The following is a 16,231-nucleotide window of genomic DNA, read 5'->3' as shown; positions in this document are numbered from 1 at the left end:
ATTTCCATCTTGTTGGTTCAGTGTTCCATACTTTAAAGGCCGCTCCCTTTTCTGTGTCCCACTGAGATCTTTCAGACTCACTGCAGATAGTTTAGTGTTGAGAATGAACAGAGTGGGTGGATACAGATGTAGACACAGAGGCCCATTATCATCTGGTAACTTACCATGGTGTACATCTCATTTGGTATACTGGTTATTTAAGCCCCAGCAGCAGATGTCAAAACAGCCCTTTGGTGACCTTCCTACCCTAAGGTTACCAGATATCCCCGTTTCCCGGGGACAGTCCCTGGATTTACACATCAGTCCCCATACAAAATCCATTCAAGTTGAAAAGTGTCCCCGGATTCATTGAAAAAATCTTGTAACCTTATTCTACCCTATGGTAGCTTGGTCACCTCTGTCATCCTTCCAAGTGCAAAGGAATTAATTTTGCCACTCATAAAATGCCAATGTACGGTAATAGAAATAGCCATTTCTAGTAAAGGGTAAAGGGACCCCTGACTATTAGGTCCAGTTGTGGCCGACTCTGGGGTTGCAGCGCTCATCTCGCTTTATTGGCCAAGGGAGCCAGCATGACTAAGCCGCTTCTGGTGAACCAGAGCAGCGCACAGAAACGCCGTTTACCTTCCCGCTGGAGTGGTACCTATTTATCTACTTGCACTTTGACATGCTTTCGAACTGCTAGGTTGGCAGGAACAGGGACCGAGCAACGGGAACTCAACCCGTCGCGAGGATTCGAGTCCTAGGCTCTGTGGTTTAACCCAAAGCACCACCTGCGTCCCTTAGCCATTTCTACCCCACCCTTAAAACTTTCCTAAATGCAACTTACCACACAAAATATTGTTGGCTGAGTTCAGATTTTATATTTTGCAACAGGATTGTGGGCCAGAGATCAAATGGCTGTACTGTACTGTTGTTGGCAGTTTCATTTATCTTTCAGGACAGTCCATATCTCTTGTTTCATCACTGCCTGGTGCGGAGTGATGAAACAGCCAAAACACGGTCACATCTTCCACTCTTGTTTGTGCCAGCCAGGGCAGAAGACAACAGGGAGAGGCAAACTGCTGCATCAATCTGGAGAGGGAACACGAATCAGGCCCCAATCAGGCCTGATGCCATCAAGCGACAGCAGTGGGGCTGGTTTAGCATTCAGTGGATCCCAGGCATGTTCAGACCATCTCCATGGAATGCCCTATTTGGGGGCTTCCTGTGAGCTAACGCTAGCAGGGATCCTCCTGCCTGCCTGTTGGTCAGGTGGAACGAGATGGTCCACATTAGTGGAGGACACTAGCATCCCTTTTTGGGTGGAGCTGAGCAGAGGGACACTCCCCTCAATTCAATACCCACCAAGCCCTGTTGTAAAGGGTGTTGCAACCTAGATTGTGAATTTTTGATGTCTTTATATTTGTACCATGTTTGGGGGGGGGGATACATTTTCAATAGGCAGTTAAGGAGTGCCTTAAATAAATAAAAATGCAACAAAGCATAAGCATACAAAGCAAAATTGAACATAGCAAAGTATAGGAGGCTGTGTGCCCTACTTTACAGAGGACCGTTTTCGATCTGACAGCGTCTTCTGTTAGAAGGGCTGTCTGGTCTGCACCCAGTTCAAATATAAAGAACCACATGCAGGAAGAGCAAGTTGTTCATCAACCGTTAGCTGCTGAAGAGCAGACAGGGCAGAAACACAAGACCACAGTATTCCCCACCCTGGTGAGATGTGCTGAATTTCTATGTAAATGACGGCAACTATTTCTAAAATGGCATCTATGCATATCAATTAGCACATGCAAATCTTAGGCAAATCTGTGCCCCCTTTGTCTCATTGTTTGGTGATGTGGCTCTTCTGTTTTGGGGATGCTTATGTGGTCAGTCTAGGCAGTCTATTTAAAAGGCAGCATAAAATCTCAGCAGAGATTAAAAAACCCCCACATAAATGGGCCTGGAAGGACAAAACTGGCTTCACATGGCAGCAAAATGTAGGTGCCAAGCAAGCCCCATCCATGGGGTGAGCAGTCCATGTATGCTTTAGTTGAGCTTCCGGCACTGCAGAATGACCCTCCAGGTCCCTTCCAACTCTACAATTCTATTATTCTAAGAACCTTTTCTCTGGTAGGCTCCTGTTACAACTCAGAAGGTGGGGACACTCAAAGGAGGGCATCTGTTCAAGATCTCACTGTACAAGCAGGCACATGTGGAGACAGGCAGCCTAGTCCCAAGCCTAGTCCCAAACTGTGATGGGCTTTATAGGTTGAAAGTTTCCATAAGCACCTGGTTGGTCACTGAGAACAGGATACAGGACCAGCTGGGCTTCTGGGCTGACTGAGCAAGGCTCTTTGTACATTTTCATGTTTTAAGGTTGAATTTTGCCTGGAAATTCGAGAACAAGGGTGTGAAAAATAGGCAGTAGCTCTGCTCTGAAAATATTTATGGTTGCTAAAATACACTTGATAATTTGGAATGTGTGTGCAAACCCCGTTAAATTGTTTTTATATGAACTGTTTAGACATTTCTATTTTTTAAAGCAATTTAATAAATAAATTATATGGAACTGGACACAGGCATAGAACTGCAATTGGGAAGCCCAATCCCAGGCATGCTTACTTCAGGCCAAATCCCACTGTGTTAAATGAGACTTACTGGCAGGTAGATGCACATGGTGGTGCAGCCCTAGTTTAGACCAAGGAGAAGAACTCAAAGTGTTTACTTTTAATGGGGGGGGGGGGAATCCATGTCTTCCGGTAGTAGCACCTTTGTCTTTTAGAACACCAAATAAATTTTAGTCTACTATTTTGTGCTTATATATATATTATTCATACAACATCAGTTTAGTTCAAAGTAAGTACAATTTGCTTGGGTCAGGGCATGCATATAAAACTATTTATTGAAGCTGCATTAAATGCATGGACAATAACCTTTGTTATTAGGGTTTCAAGTAACATGGCTGAGAGTCAATAAGCTTGGGGACAGCAAAGATTTGAGAACAGAATTTTTAAATGCACCTCTTTTCTTCCGCAAGAGAACATGTTTATCATGTGAATTATTAAACAGTGTTGCTGCTAAACAACAAAGGCAGAAAAGCTCAAATGTTCGACATACCATTTTAATAAAAATACTTTGAAAATACAGAGTCTTTGTTCAGAATCTTTGGCATAGCTTAGAACACAGCATTTAGGTCTCGAAGTGGAATCATACAGAGTATTTGGTGTATTTATGAATTGCATATCAGAATTTTCAGTGATTTTCATTTCAGTTCAAAACCTAGACAACAAACCCCACTCATTTAAAAGGTCATTGGCCTCCCTCTAGAGATTATCAGGCACCCAAAATTATTTCATGCTAGTATCTCCATGCACAGAAACTGCACAAGTGGGGAACATAGGCCATATATCTACAACCACACACAGCCCTCTTTGGAAAGAAATCTGGGGAGATCAGAAGCAGAGAATACCCACTTCCATGTGGAATGCTCTACTACTGTCTCAGGCACAACAGGATTCTGCTTCAGGTTCTTGTGGAGAAGGCAGTTCAGTAGCTCCTCCCTTCAAGAAACCTTTGTGGACTTGTATGCATGGCACTTACAGAGTGATGAGCAGGTGATTGGCTGAAGCATCCTGCTTCTTTAAAATAAAAGCTTGGCAAGAATATGGAGACTGTAAAAATAAGACTTCAAGGCAATTCGTTACATACCATTTACATAAAAACACAATATGTACAGCAAAAGAGTTTCATTAAATAAAAGCATCAAGATTTTCTACCCAAGTTAACACCTTGTTTCAAACAGTTACCGTAATTTTGAAGTAACCTTTCTCCCTTCCTTTTGATTCTTACGGGTTTGCATAGTAGGCAAGTACTTAATTCCCTTATGCAACAGTATTGTATAAATCTGTGCACACAATTCTGTGGATCCTGAACTGTGTCCACATCTGCAGAAGAACCTCATAAAATCCCAAGAGTTACACTATGATCAAGAAAATGCCACATAAATGTAACCCACCACCCCGAGGCAATAAGAGGGCAATCTTCAGCAAAGCCCTTTAGGGGTGGTGTGATTTGTTACCCCAGTTGAGAACCCCATATCCCACGTATGCAAAATATAGAGCTGCTGTATGAGCTTCTCAATTCACTGGGTCGAAAGGGAGCAGTTGCCTGCATTCCTCCATGGGCATCTTGGAACATGGTTGAGCACCATGTTGTCAGGGGTTCCAGTGTCTGAACTGGGATTCTCATTATTTGAGTCTGAGATTAGTCTGAGACTAATGAACTCCCAAGGAATAGGTCTTCAGACATCCAATGGTTTTCTTTAAGCATGGAAGGGAGGAGGGAAGTGCAGCATTGATCCCTGCATTTGGCAATGCTTATGAGTTGCTATAAACATTGGCCGAGGCCCTTGACTGACCAATATGGATTCCCTACCTGCTGCTTTTGAGACTTCAACTATGGCCCAAGTCCCTAGATCCCATTAATGACCAAGGGCACCCAGACGGACTCAATCTGGCCTTGAGCTGTGCACTTAGTGCACTGGAAGCCACTGGATCTGAGAGACTACAAGTATTGCTGATAGGTTTCTGCCAAGTAGACTTGATTGATTCTAGAACATGTTTGCAGAACCCATGGTCCTCCAGACAGTGCTGGACTTCATCAGTCCCAACTAGAATGACCAACGGTCAGAGATGATGGGAGCTGTAGATTAGTGCAGCAACAGCTGGAGGGCCAGATGTTCCTTACCTTTGTTTTATAGGGTGCTAGCTGTTGCTGAAAGAGAAGACTTAAATTAGGATTCAGATGAAGATTCCCCCCCCCCCCCCAGGAGTAACAAACAATATTCTGGATACATTTAGAATTCTGAGAGTGAGCTGTATAGTAAAACATGCATAAAATAGGCCAGGTATTAGCTGTCAAAGAAATTGGGTAATACAATAGATACCGTTTTAGTTGATACAGTGCACAGTGACTTCTTGTAGTTAGGATTCATTGTAGTAATACATGTCTGGGCAGGCATATGTGATGTGGTCATGTAAGTCCCCATGACACATCTGTGGGGACCAGACAATGACAGTACCATTAAAATAAAGTGATGCCAAATGCAGCCTGTTATTTTTCATTTAGAAAATGGAATCATTTTTTCTTAACAATTTTTCCCCATTCCCAAAGCAAGCTTTGTTTCCAGAAAAGTGCAACCCTGATGGAAGAAGTAAAAAAAAAAAAAAAGTCAGCCATTTAAACAGTAGTAATTTGGAATGAATTATTCAGCAAGGAGGTTTAACATTGTTTAAGACTAGAGTAGCGTTAGTTCCCAGATGTTCACTCTTGGACAAGGCGTATGTCGACTGATGCAAAGCACCTTCCTACGCTGTGATATAGCGGTGCAATGAAAACATCTGTCACGCTCTTCCATACAGCTTGCACAGAGGGCAAAGCCATAAGGCAGGACTTTGTGAAAGGAACCACAATCCTAGAAAAGAGAAAAGAGAAAGTTTAAATGAACGACACTTTCTGAAACACCAGCCATTAAGTTCTACTATTCTCATGGTTTGTTAAATTAAAAAAAAAAAAATAGAATTATTGTTATTATGCACAAAATTGATCCAACACGTTTGCTCAGGGTATGGTTTGAGAAATCCTGGGCATGGCTCAATTCTAGCACTCCAACACAAAGCCGGATTTACAGAGAAATCCACAAAAAGACAAATGCCTACAATATCTTCATAGCCCCCAAATTTCCGCTTTGCAGTTGCTTGCTACCGTTGTTTACTCAGAAGTAACGCATAGGCAACACATAGGCAAATACTCATGCAGGACATGTAATGTGCTTCTTGACATTTCTTCCTTGATTTAAGTCTACGGCCAAAAGGAAAGGAGAAAGATCCATTCAAAGCAACAGAGGAATGTGGAGAGGCAACCTTCCTTTTAACAAGCCTGCAAACAGCTCACTCAACTGGTGGTTGGTACTGGCACAGATTCAGATTGTTCTTTCATACCTAACAGATAGTGTAACTATGGCCACCAATGTAACTAAACCTGCCAGAGGGGAAAGGTTCAAGGAATGCTAAAACAGTAACAGTAGCACTTAATTATTATTTTTTTTAAAGCATGCTATTGTATCCTTCCCCAAAAACAAAACAAAACCGTAATTCTGTTCCCAATGTAACAAGGCTTGTCTGTGGATGGGGAGAGGTGCAAAATTTAGACCACAGAGAGGTAAAACATCCTGCCCTCCAACGTGGGTCTGCAACTCAACTGCTTCTCTAGTCACAGAGAGTTCTGGGTGCTGAAGGAATGCGAGGTCAAGCTCTTGTGCAAATTTTTGGCATGCTAACACTGCAACAACTCCTCTCTCTTGGCACTTCAGCAATGCTTCCTAAAGGAGGGTTTCCAAAACGCTTCTCCACACAGGAGAATGTTGTTCCTCCCAACGTACATCGTTCTGAGGCAGGTTAATAACAGGGTCTCGCTTTTCCAGGCCGAAGAAACAAAATATTGTGGTTGGAATTAACTGCCTCTTGTGGAACTGGCCAAGCCCAGGGTATCTAGCAATCTCCCCCACAGTGGAGTTGCTTTGGCTCTTTCCCAAAGGGCACTGGGAGTGTTTGAGAGGAATTCACTACCCTGCCCTCAAAACAAGCAAGAATTACATGCTCCCAAACCAAAGGGATTCCACAGGAAAAAAGAACAATGGCCCAACATTTCCACCCACCTGACTCCACCTTTAGGATTTTTTTCTTTCTTTTTTACAAGCACAGCTGAAATGAGAGTACATTCTTCAGGGGCGTTGTAGGGTGAAAACCAGGAAGACATTAAGTGACATTGTTATGAAAAAAATAATAAATTGATCTAAGTCTTTTCTCTTCTAGCTTTTCAGATGTTTGAATTGTATATCAAATGCACCAAAGAACCCCAATCAAATGTATTCCAATTTGCCTGTGTATCCAAGTCATCTTCAGAAGCTTTTGTCCTAGTGTTCCCACATCTGGTGGCAACCACAGACAGAGCCTTCTCAGTAGTGGCCCCTCCACCTGTGGAATTTCCTCCTTAGGGAGGCCTTGCTGGCACCAACCTCATTTTGGCACCAGGCAAGGATTCTCCCAGGGCGCTTCAAGCCTGTTGCTATTTGGGAGCAGGAGTCAATCGCATACCAGCAAATTTGGGTTGCACAACGATAGTTGATTGGCAGGCCTTGTGCAACACACCTGCTTCCCCAGAAGATCAGACTTTTTGCAATAAGGAAAGTGATGGGAACACACCCTGGAAAGTGTGGGGTAACTTCCCCTCAAGCAAATCAGCACATCAGTAAATAGCCACCATTCTCAAATCAGGATGATTGATCCATACACAAGCCACCTGAAAGGTTTTTCAATGTATTTTAAGGTGTTTAACAATAAAATGAAATAATGCTTGTTTAATTTTTGTACTTTGTAATAAAAGCCAAATTTGATCCTGGCAAGCAATTTGGGCCTATTACTAATCACTACATTGAAGCAAACATTTTTAAATAAATTGCTCTCAGCCGATATTAGCCTTCTGTAGGGGTGGGGTGGTGGTGGGAATTGGCCTCACCCTGCACCAATCCACACACACTTGTAGCTCCACATATTAGGCAAAGGTTGAGCCTTGTGTCTTCAGGGCTCCTGATTCTGCAGAGAAGTACAAGTATGGCCCATACTCCTCCTTCAGAGCATCATCCAACGTGGAGTGGTTGGTGGAAAGAGCAAGCAGACTCTCACCCACATGTCAGCCCTTGCACAGTTTTTGGGGATCAAATGAGAAGCAGAAAGCCACTCACCCTAAAACACTGAAACAAATTGTCTGTGACCCTGAGTGCAGCCCAATTTCCTCCCATTTATTGGATGATCCCCCTATTGGATAAACCCAAATTCACAGGAGGGAAGTGTAATCATTGGTGGTGTTTTGAGGGTAATGCCATGGGGATGATGCAAATTAAATGGGAAGATGAATAGCGGCAATCACACAGTAAACTCTGGTGTGGACAAGCCAAGGGTTTCAAGTCCCCTCTTCTCAGCCACCAAGTTCCCTGTGCAACCTTGAGCCAGACCACCTCTCAGCCTAATCTACCTCACTGGGTTGTTGTTAGAATAAAATGGGCAGGGGGAGTTTCAAGCATGCAAGTTGGGTTAAACACTGCCATTTGACCAAGGTTGTGTTGACACATTCATCCAAAGTGATTCTCCAACATAGTCAATATAGTTGGGTACACAGTTATGCCTGGGTGGGAGGGATGTGACCTTTTGAAATGAAACTGAATAAGATTTCGAATATGCGCTTTTAAAATATTTTGTTTCAATTGTCTCTTTGGTAGCACCAAAGTGATGGGGCATCAGCAATGGCATGGTGTTTCTCTCAAGGGTATAGGTTTTCATTTAGCAAATACTTGGCACAAGCAACAGATGCCCTTTCATACGATTTTGCTCAATGCTTTCATTTCTGATAGTTGTTAACCCTGACCCAAAGCCTCTCTCTTACAAAATACAGACGATACGTGTCTCCGAATTCTTTCTGTCAAATGTTGATTACTGTGAACAAGAGCATCAGTATGAATTTATGAATCTCCCCAGTTGTAATATCACACTCTTGAGTCCTTTCTCAGTGTGGGGAGACACATAAAACAGTGATCGATTTCAAAGAGGGTTACAGCTAGAAAATGCAGTCCCAATTATGTGGAGCGGGGGCTGTACTTCAGTGGTAGAGCACACACATTACTTGCAAAAGTCCCCAATGTTCATTTCCAACTTCTCCAGTGAAAGCAGGCCGGGGAATCCTTTCCTACAAAGGGCTGTTGAGCCATGGGAAAAGTCAACTCATGGTGGGTGGAGCCATAGCCAAAAGTGGGTGGAGTCAGCAGCATTGCAGCATTGTCTACCTCCCTCTTCCTCTTTTCCCTCTACCCCCCAATCTATCTCTGTGCCAGCCCATCTCTTTGAGCTGTGCAAAATTATGGCAAATGCTGCCAGTGGGCCACAGGTACCCCATTGCAGTGCGAAAGGATCAGGTGGAACATGATGGGATAGAGGGCTGCCTGAGACCCTGGACAGCGGTTGCCAGCCAGAGTAGACAACAGAGGGCTCAATGGGCCAAGCACTTTGATTCAGTGTAATCCCATTTAATGTGTCCACAAGGTCCATAAAATCAAATCAAAGTAAGAAACGATACATTTCAACGAGCAAATAATCAAGCAAGGAACTAGGTCAGCATGGGACAGGCCACAGCTCAGCCAGAAACACACAGGATGCTCTCAGTTTTCTTTAGCTATTGTGGTGCTTTTGCAGGTACCAGACATGCTGAGTCAGCTAAGGTATCACCCTGCAATGGATGCTGCAAGCTAAAATGGACTCATGGGATCAAGACGGGAAGCACAGCACGAATCTTGAGACAGCAGCTCAAAAATCTGGAATGACAAATACCTAGCACAGAGGTGGTGGGGAACCTCAGATGCAGGAATCTGACACAGCCATGGGTCTCTTCACATGGCACTCAGAACTGAGCATTTTTGCCTGGCTGGAATGTGTCCTGGAACTCTCATAATGCCTGTTCATATGAAGTACTTCCTGTTTCACCTCCTTGTTTTTTCTGGCACTTCAGTTATTGGTGAGACTGGCACAGACACACACCTAAGCTCCCTTGTGCCCACGGCAAGGAGATGTATCAGCGTTCCACCCTCCCTGCCACCCAGAGCAGTGGAGGAGCAGCCCAGGAAGCGTGGGGACAGGTGGGCAGGCTCCTAGCCACTCCAAGCCAGAATGGAGAGGCTGGTGCTCTTAATGTGCATATTACTGCCTCACATATACATATCTATTTGCAGGATTGGGGGTCACATGCATAACAAGCACTGTAGCATCCCAACCTGTTGGGCCTGCGTCAGAATCAACTTTACCTGATGGCTCCAGGCAAGTTATCTCTTTGCCTCAGAAGCCCATCTGTAAAATGGGAAGAACAGTGACCTTCTTAAGAGAGGTACTGTGATGCAAGGATTAGGCATGTGCGGTAGGATGCAGAATTCCGCTGACATCCCATTATGTGCAAGGACACAGGGGTGGCTCACATGTGCCTGCTCACCACCTGATGGCTGCAGCTGAAACAATCTGTATGTGTGAATGGCCATCAAAGATAGAACATGTCACCCGCTGTCACATCAAAAGCAATGCTTTTTAGTGGGTCAAGTCTGCACATTTCTGCCGTCAGGTGCAGAAATAAAACAATGGGAATGGTTGGGCCTGGTCTTATTTCTGAGCAAGGTCAACTCCAATTGTGGTGCAAAGGAAAGGAGGACTTTAAAAATGCAATCTTTTGCACACATTTAAGTAAGTTCCCATTGGATCCAGAAGCTGTCAGAATGCTACCCAAAACTAACATAAAATAATTAATAGGGGTAGGACTCCTAGGAGAAGCATGAAAGATGGCTCCTCATAATTCCCAAAGTCCACCGTGTTATTTCTATATGGCATACAGGGGATACTGTTAAAAATGTCAGCAGACAGAAGAAGCTGGGTTCTTACCAGATGTGCAGACAGCTGAGCACAGCAAAGAGGATCCCTGCCACAAAGGCCAAGGGGACCGCAAGGAAGAGCGTCAGGATCTTATAGATCAGGTATTTGCTGAGCTCGAAGAGTGCGTGGCTGCAGATCCAGACTTTGTCGAAGGAGTGCGTGGACGCCGGCTCCGCAATCACATCCGCAAATCCCAGCTGGAACGAGAGACACAACAAGCAAGCACGACATAAGCCTCTGTTTTGAAACGCAACAAGGACAGTTATGCAAAGGGAGGGGGAGAGGAGTGGGCAACCAACACAAAGCTAAACTGCTGCTTTTGTTACAGTTCTGAAAGAATCCTGCTGAATCAAACAGGCACACGCTTTCCACTCAAATGTTCTGAACTGGATCTAGTTGGTTTTTTTTAATGCACCGCAGAGAACGTGGAAATGCAATTCCGATCCATTTTAAGTCGATCGGTACAAGTACCAATGAATAATAATAGTAGTAGTAGGAGGAGGAGGACCACCACAAGACATGCTACCCCTCCAACCTCCGGAAAGAGAAAATAAAAAATACGGTGACTTGTAACTCTTTGGCTGGGTTGAAATCGCCTTAAATGGAATCAACAGTCCATGGCCCAGGGAGGGAGCCCCGATCGCTGCAATGCAAAGCAGCGGCAGAAACAGGTGGAGGAGGGACACGGTAACGTGTGGATGCGGAACGCAAACCCGAGTCAGGCGGCCTCGCTCACCTTCAGATGCGTGTTGATCCCGCGCGGGTCCCTGTCCGGGGTTTTCTCCAGGCTCTTCTCCGCGTCCGACAGAGCGGGGCTGCTGCTTCGGTTGAAGCCGTATTCATCCATGAAGATCTTGGTATCCGCTTTCTCTTTCTCCAGCCCCATCGTCGCTGGGGCAGCCGGGGTCCCGAAGGTCTTCCTGGGCTGCGGCTGGGGAGCTCCCCCCTCCTCCCCACCTCTCCACGTCCCCCTCTTTCCCCCACCCTTGGGTGCTCGTGGATCGCGTCGCTGGGTGGCGTGGGCAAAGCCCGAGACCACGCCCCGGAGAAGCCCACGGCAAGCTGCACCGCCGCTCCCGTAAGCCACCAGCGAGGCTGGAGTGAAAAGAAAAAAAAAAGCAGCGCTTAGCGGCAGACGCTGGAAAGCGGCCGATGGTGCCCGCCTGGCTCCCGCGCATGCTCAGACCCGACGCTCTCCTCTGAGGCAACATTTGGGAGAAGCCAGGAGGCCACCTCGAGCGACCTTTCTCGGGGCCTCGTTTGCAAAGGGAGACTTGGGCAGCGCTAAAGGGGCGACTGCGCGCGCTCTTTCGCTTCCCGCCAAAAGTAGAGCCCCTCTTTTCATCGCTGGACCCCTGTGGTTACCCCTGAGGGAAAGCACATTTCTTTTTCGCAGACAAATTAGACACACACGGGGAATTTTAAACCAGGCTGAAATATTAAGCAATGCTTCTTTTGACGTTAACTCCATCAGAATCAATGGGGCTTACCTCAGAGAAAATGTGGGGGGTTTTTTGGGTGTGTGTGTGTCACACACCCCATGTCACCACTGGAGGTAGTGGGGGCAGTGACGGCAACAATGTCCAGCATTTTTCAAAGATACTGGTCAGTCGGGTGCAGTGCAGACTGGCATTTCACCTGGGCCAGCCCAGTGACATTTTTTCTAGAAAAAGAGGTGCTGGAACTCAGGGGCGCCGACTTATAAAAAATATTGGGGGGGCCCATACCGGGGTCCTGCCGCTGGTTCGCTCGGGTAGCCGGGAGAACGCAGTTCGAGGTGGCGGTGTTGGGGAGAGACCCTCGCTCAGGGCGCCACTAGACTTGGCGGCCGGCGGCCTATCTGGGGGGTTTTGGAGCGTATTTCGGCGGAGCGATTGGGGAGGAGGGGGCTTGTTGCCGGATTCTTCAGCTGGGCTGGAGATCCGCTGCTGGGGGGTCCCTGGGCCGAGTTGTGAGCACGGCCTGCTGAAGGGAGATCCAGCCGATTGCGCGACGGGGACGGCCGGGGCTCTCCGGCTAGGGCGCGCGGCTGGCTGGCTGGCGAGGGAGCAGGTGGGGAGGAGGCGGGGGTCCTCACTCTCTTAGGAAACGCACCCGCGCGCCCGATTGCCACGAAGTCCGAAGGGTGCGTGTGTGGAATTAAAAAGCAAAAACGAGATACGGGCAGGGCAGGCAAAGAGTTTTCTGCAAGAGGATGGAGGGCAGGTTGAAGAGAAAATCACTCAGGATGAGACAGTCAAATCAGCCATGATAAAATGGGCTCAGGATATTGGGTATAACATCATGTTTGAGGACTGGGAAAGGTTATGGACCACCGGAATGAAATTCACGGCATGTAATGCCTTGAAGGAAAATATTATGAAAATGTTTTATAGGTGGTACATGACCCCAGTCAAGCTTGCAAAAATATATCACCTGTCTGATAATAAATGTTGGAAATGTAAGGAGGCTGAAGGGACATTCTTTCACCTCTGGTGGACTTGTCCAAAAGTGAAGGCCTTCTGGGAAATGATCTATAATGAGTTAAAAAAGGTATTTAAGTATACCTTTCCCAAGAAACCAGAGGCCTTCCTCTTGGGCATTGTTGGCCAGAAAGTGTTAAAGAAGGATAGAACTTTCTTTATGTATGCAACTACAGCAGCAAGAATACTTATCGCAAAATATTGGAAGACACAAGATTTGCCCACACTGGAAGAGTGGCAAACGCAATTGATGGACTACATGGAATTGGCCGAGATGACTGGCAGAATCCGAGATTTGGGAGAAGAAACAACGGAAGAGGACTGGAAAAAATTTAAGGACTATTTACAAAAACAATATAAGTTGTATGAATGTTAAAAATTTACACGATTCGGAAACTATAGCTTCAGCAATTAGATTTGGGAAACAGGAAATTATATTTTAAGTAAGAAAAGGTCAAAATCTAAGGTAATACTATGTTTAATTTAAGATATAAGTAACTGATGAAAAGTATGTTAAATTTAGAGGTATAGTATTTGAAAAGTACAAAATAAGGTACGAAACAAGGTAATAATTTGCTGATATCTTTATTATAAAGAATGCAGGGTAAGGGAGATGCGAGGAAGTCCAGTTAGTTATATAAAAAATGTGTTGAATGGTTGGTTTTCTTTTCTTCTTTTTCTTTTTTTCTTTTTCTTGTTCTTTTACTTTTTTCTTCAGTGTATGTTTCTAACTTTGTATTTGAAAACTTAATAAAATATTTATAAAAAAAAAAGAAGAGAAAATCCTTTCGCTTTTCTGGGGCGCAGGGAAGTCTCAGAGCCGGAGGTTGGGGAAGGGACCCCCTTTGCTCTGCCCTCTTCTCCCGTCTTAGATTCGCATGGGGGTCCCGCCCGAGCTTGCCTGGCCACCGGGCCACACAAGGGCTGCGCTCTACGCGGCGCACCTTGCTAGCCGCGCAGCTGTCCTCCGCGGCTGCGGAGCGGCCCTGCGCCGGTGCCCAGCCCCTCTGGGCGCCCGCTGCGCTGCCAATGACAAGCGGGCGACGTCGCGGGCGGGGAAGGCGTCGCTTTCTTTCCCGATCCTGCATCCTCCCAGTCTTCCAGCCCTTTTTTGGGTTGGAAGCTCGTCTCGTTCGCCCTTCTCCTTTCTTCACCCTGCGCGCAATTTTCCTCCCTCGTCTCCCTCCCCATTTCTCCTTCCTTCCTGACTGACTGGCGGGCTCTGGCTCTGACTCGGGCTCTGGCTTTGGCTTTGGCTCGGGCTCGAGCTCGGGCAGCCACAGCGTCGGCGGTGTTGGCGATCGGCGGCGCGGGGGGATGGCCCTCCCGGGGGAGCCGGCGCTGCTCAATGGGGTTGCCAAGGAGACAGGCCGGCCGCCCCCTCCCCCGGCCCGGCGCCCCCCGCCGCGCCGGTGCCCGTTATTGAGCTGGTGCGCGCCGGGCGCCCTATAAAAGCCGCGGACGCGCCCACCGCCGCCCGAGATTATTGGGGGGGCTGAGCCCCCCCAAACGAATTTTTGAGGGGGCTCGGGCCCCCTCAAGCCCCATGGAGTCGGCGCCTATGCTGGAACTTCACCATGAACACCTCCTTTGTTCTCTTATAATGGCAATGGCTCCATTATAAGCTGTCAGTGTGTAAGTCTAGCTTGGGAGGAGAGCTATGGCAGGTTGAGATGATGGTACCAAGTCAGGTAAAAGGTAAAGGTAAAGGACCCCTGAACAGTTAAGTCCAGTCAAATGGGTTGTGGTGCTCATCTCACTTTCAAGCCGAAGGAGCCAGCGTTTGTCCACTGACAGCTTTCCAGGCCATGTGGCCAGCAGGACTAAACTGCTTCTGGCACAACGGAACACCGTGACGGAAGCAAGAGCGCACGGAAACTCTGTTTACCTTCCCACTGCAGCGGTACCTATTTATCTACTTGCACAGGTGTGCTTTCAAACTGCTAGGTTGGCCGGAGCTGGGTCAGAGCAATGGGAGCTCACCTCGTCGCACAGATTCGAACTGCCAACCTTCTGATCTGCAAACCCAAGAGGCTCAGTGGCTTAGACCACAGCGCCACCCACTCCCAAGTCAAAGTATCAAGTCAAAGTACTGCCCATGGCAGTAATCATTAGCTGCAAGCAAAGTTTCATAACAATAGCCAGGTTTGCCATAACTCAGGCCAATGCGTAGTTCCTTTTCTAGTCTATAGCCCCGCAAGATTAGAATTCTGGAATACTAGGCTAATAATAATAATAATAATAATAATAATAATAATAATAATAATCTGCAAAAAGGGTATTCCCTTGTGCATGGTCATAACTCAAACATTTACTGGCTGAAGGAACAGGTGGCTACATGTCTACAGCCATGGTACTTTTCTCAATTTGGACACAACCCACCATGACTATGGAAAAGAAAAGCTTACATCCACTCTCTAATTGTTGGCAATGTGTGACCAAAGATGCAGATAATCAGCTACAGATTCACTCTTAAAAATATTGGATTAAACAGCAGCTGTACCACTACAACTGGTAAGTACAACAACAACAACACCCAAAACTCGTGTGTTGGGAACAAGGGGTCGGCTGTAGTGGTTTTACAGAATTTTTAAATCTATGCTTCTCTGTGGCAAGATCTTATGATCCTGAAAGGCAGCACCAAAATCATTTAAACAAAATAAATAACTTCCATGGACTAAAGCCCACAGCATCAGATGCACGACATGTTATTCTTCATTGGCTCACGGGAAAAGAAACTGAAAAAGAGTGTCAGGGGAGTGTAAATGCTTCTTATCACATATATACAGTGAGCATGATCCGTGCAGGAGGCACATTCGCAACCTGCAGCGCAGTGCCTGCACACGCATGGGTCACGATTCGGCACTTCTGCACATGCTCAAAGCGCGATTTAGCACTTTTGCGCATGCACGAGCGCCAAAACCTGGAAGTAACCCATTCCAGTACTTCCGGGTTCGGCGCGGTGTGCATCCTGAAAACATGCAACCTGAAGCGTCTGTAACCCGAGGTATGACTGTATTAGTAAATGCTGTAAGGAAAACACTCTAAATGTGCTCAGAGGCACTCTTATTATTTCTTAGGTTCGAGGCTGAGCTGCGGCACTGGAAACAGGCCCAGCAGCTTACCTTTGGCAGACTCCAGCTCATATGAAGCCCTGCACTTACCAGTGGCATAGCTAGCTGCTCGGGTGCCTGGTGCGATGTGCGTGTCCTGCAGCCGGGGGCGCAGCGAGCCACCCATGGGGGCGGGGTGAGCCAAGGCAGGGCA

At 46.5% G+C, this 16,231-nt stretch overlaps 1 protein-coding gene across 1 annotated transcript; it reads right to left on the bottom strand.

Annotated features, from left to right (window-relative positions):
- Positions 1–3,084: 3,084 nt before the first annotated feature.
- On the bottom strand, positions 3,085–11,479 carry CAV2 (caveolin 2). Its single transcript, XM_081212154.1, has 3 exons — positions 11,239–11,479; positions 10,512–10,699; positions 3,085–5,455 (listed from the first exon to the last, which is right to left on the bottom strand). The coding sequence occupies exons 1-3, from the start codon at positions 11,386–11,388 to the stop codon at positions 5,305–5,307; spliced, it is 489 nt and encodes a 162-aa protein (XP_081068280.1). The 5' UTR covers positions 11,389–11,479; the 3' UTR covers positions 3,085–5,304.
- Between the last annotated feature and the right edge of the window lie 4,752 nt (positions 11,480–16,231).

Source organism: Podarcis bocagei (genome assembly GCF_964188305.1).
Source record: "Podarcis bocagei genome assembly, chromosome: 10".
NCBI lineage: Eukaryota > Metazoa > Chordata > Lepidosauria > Squamata > Lacertidae > Podarcis > Podarcis bocagei.
Note: the sequence above shows the minus strand (reverse complement) of the source record. Positions and strands in the feature narration are given on the sequence as shown.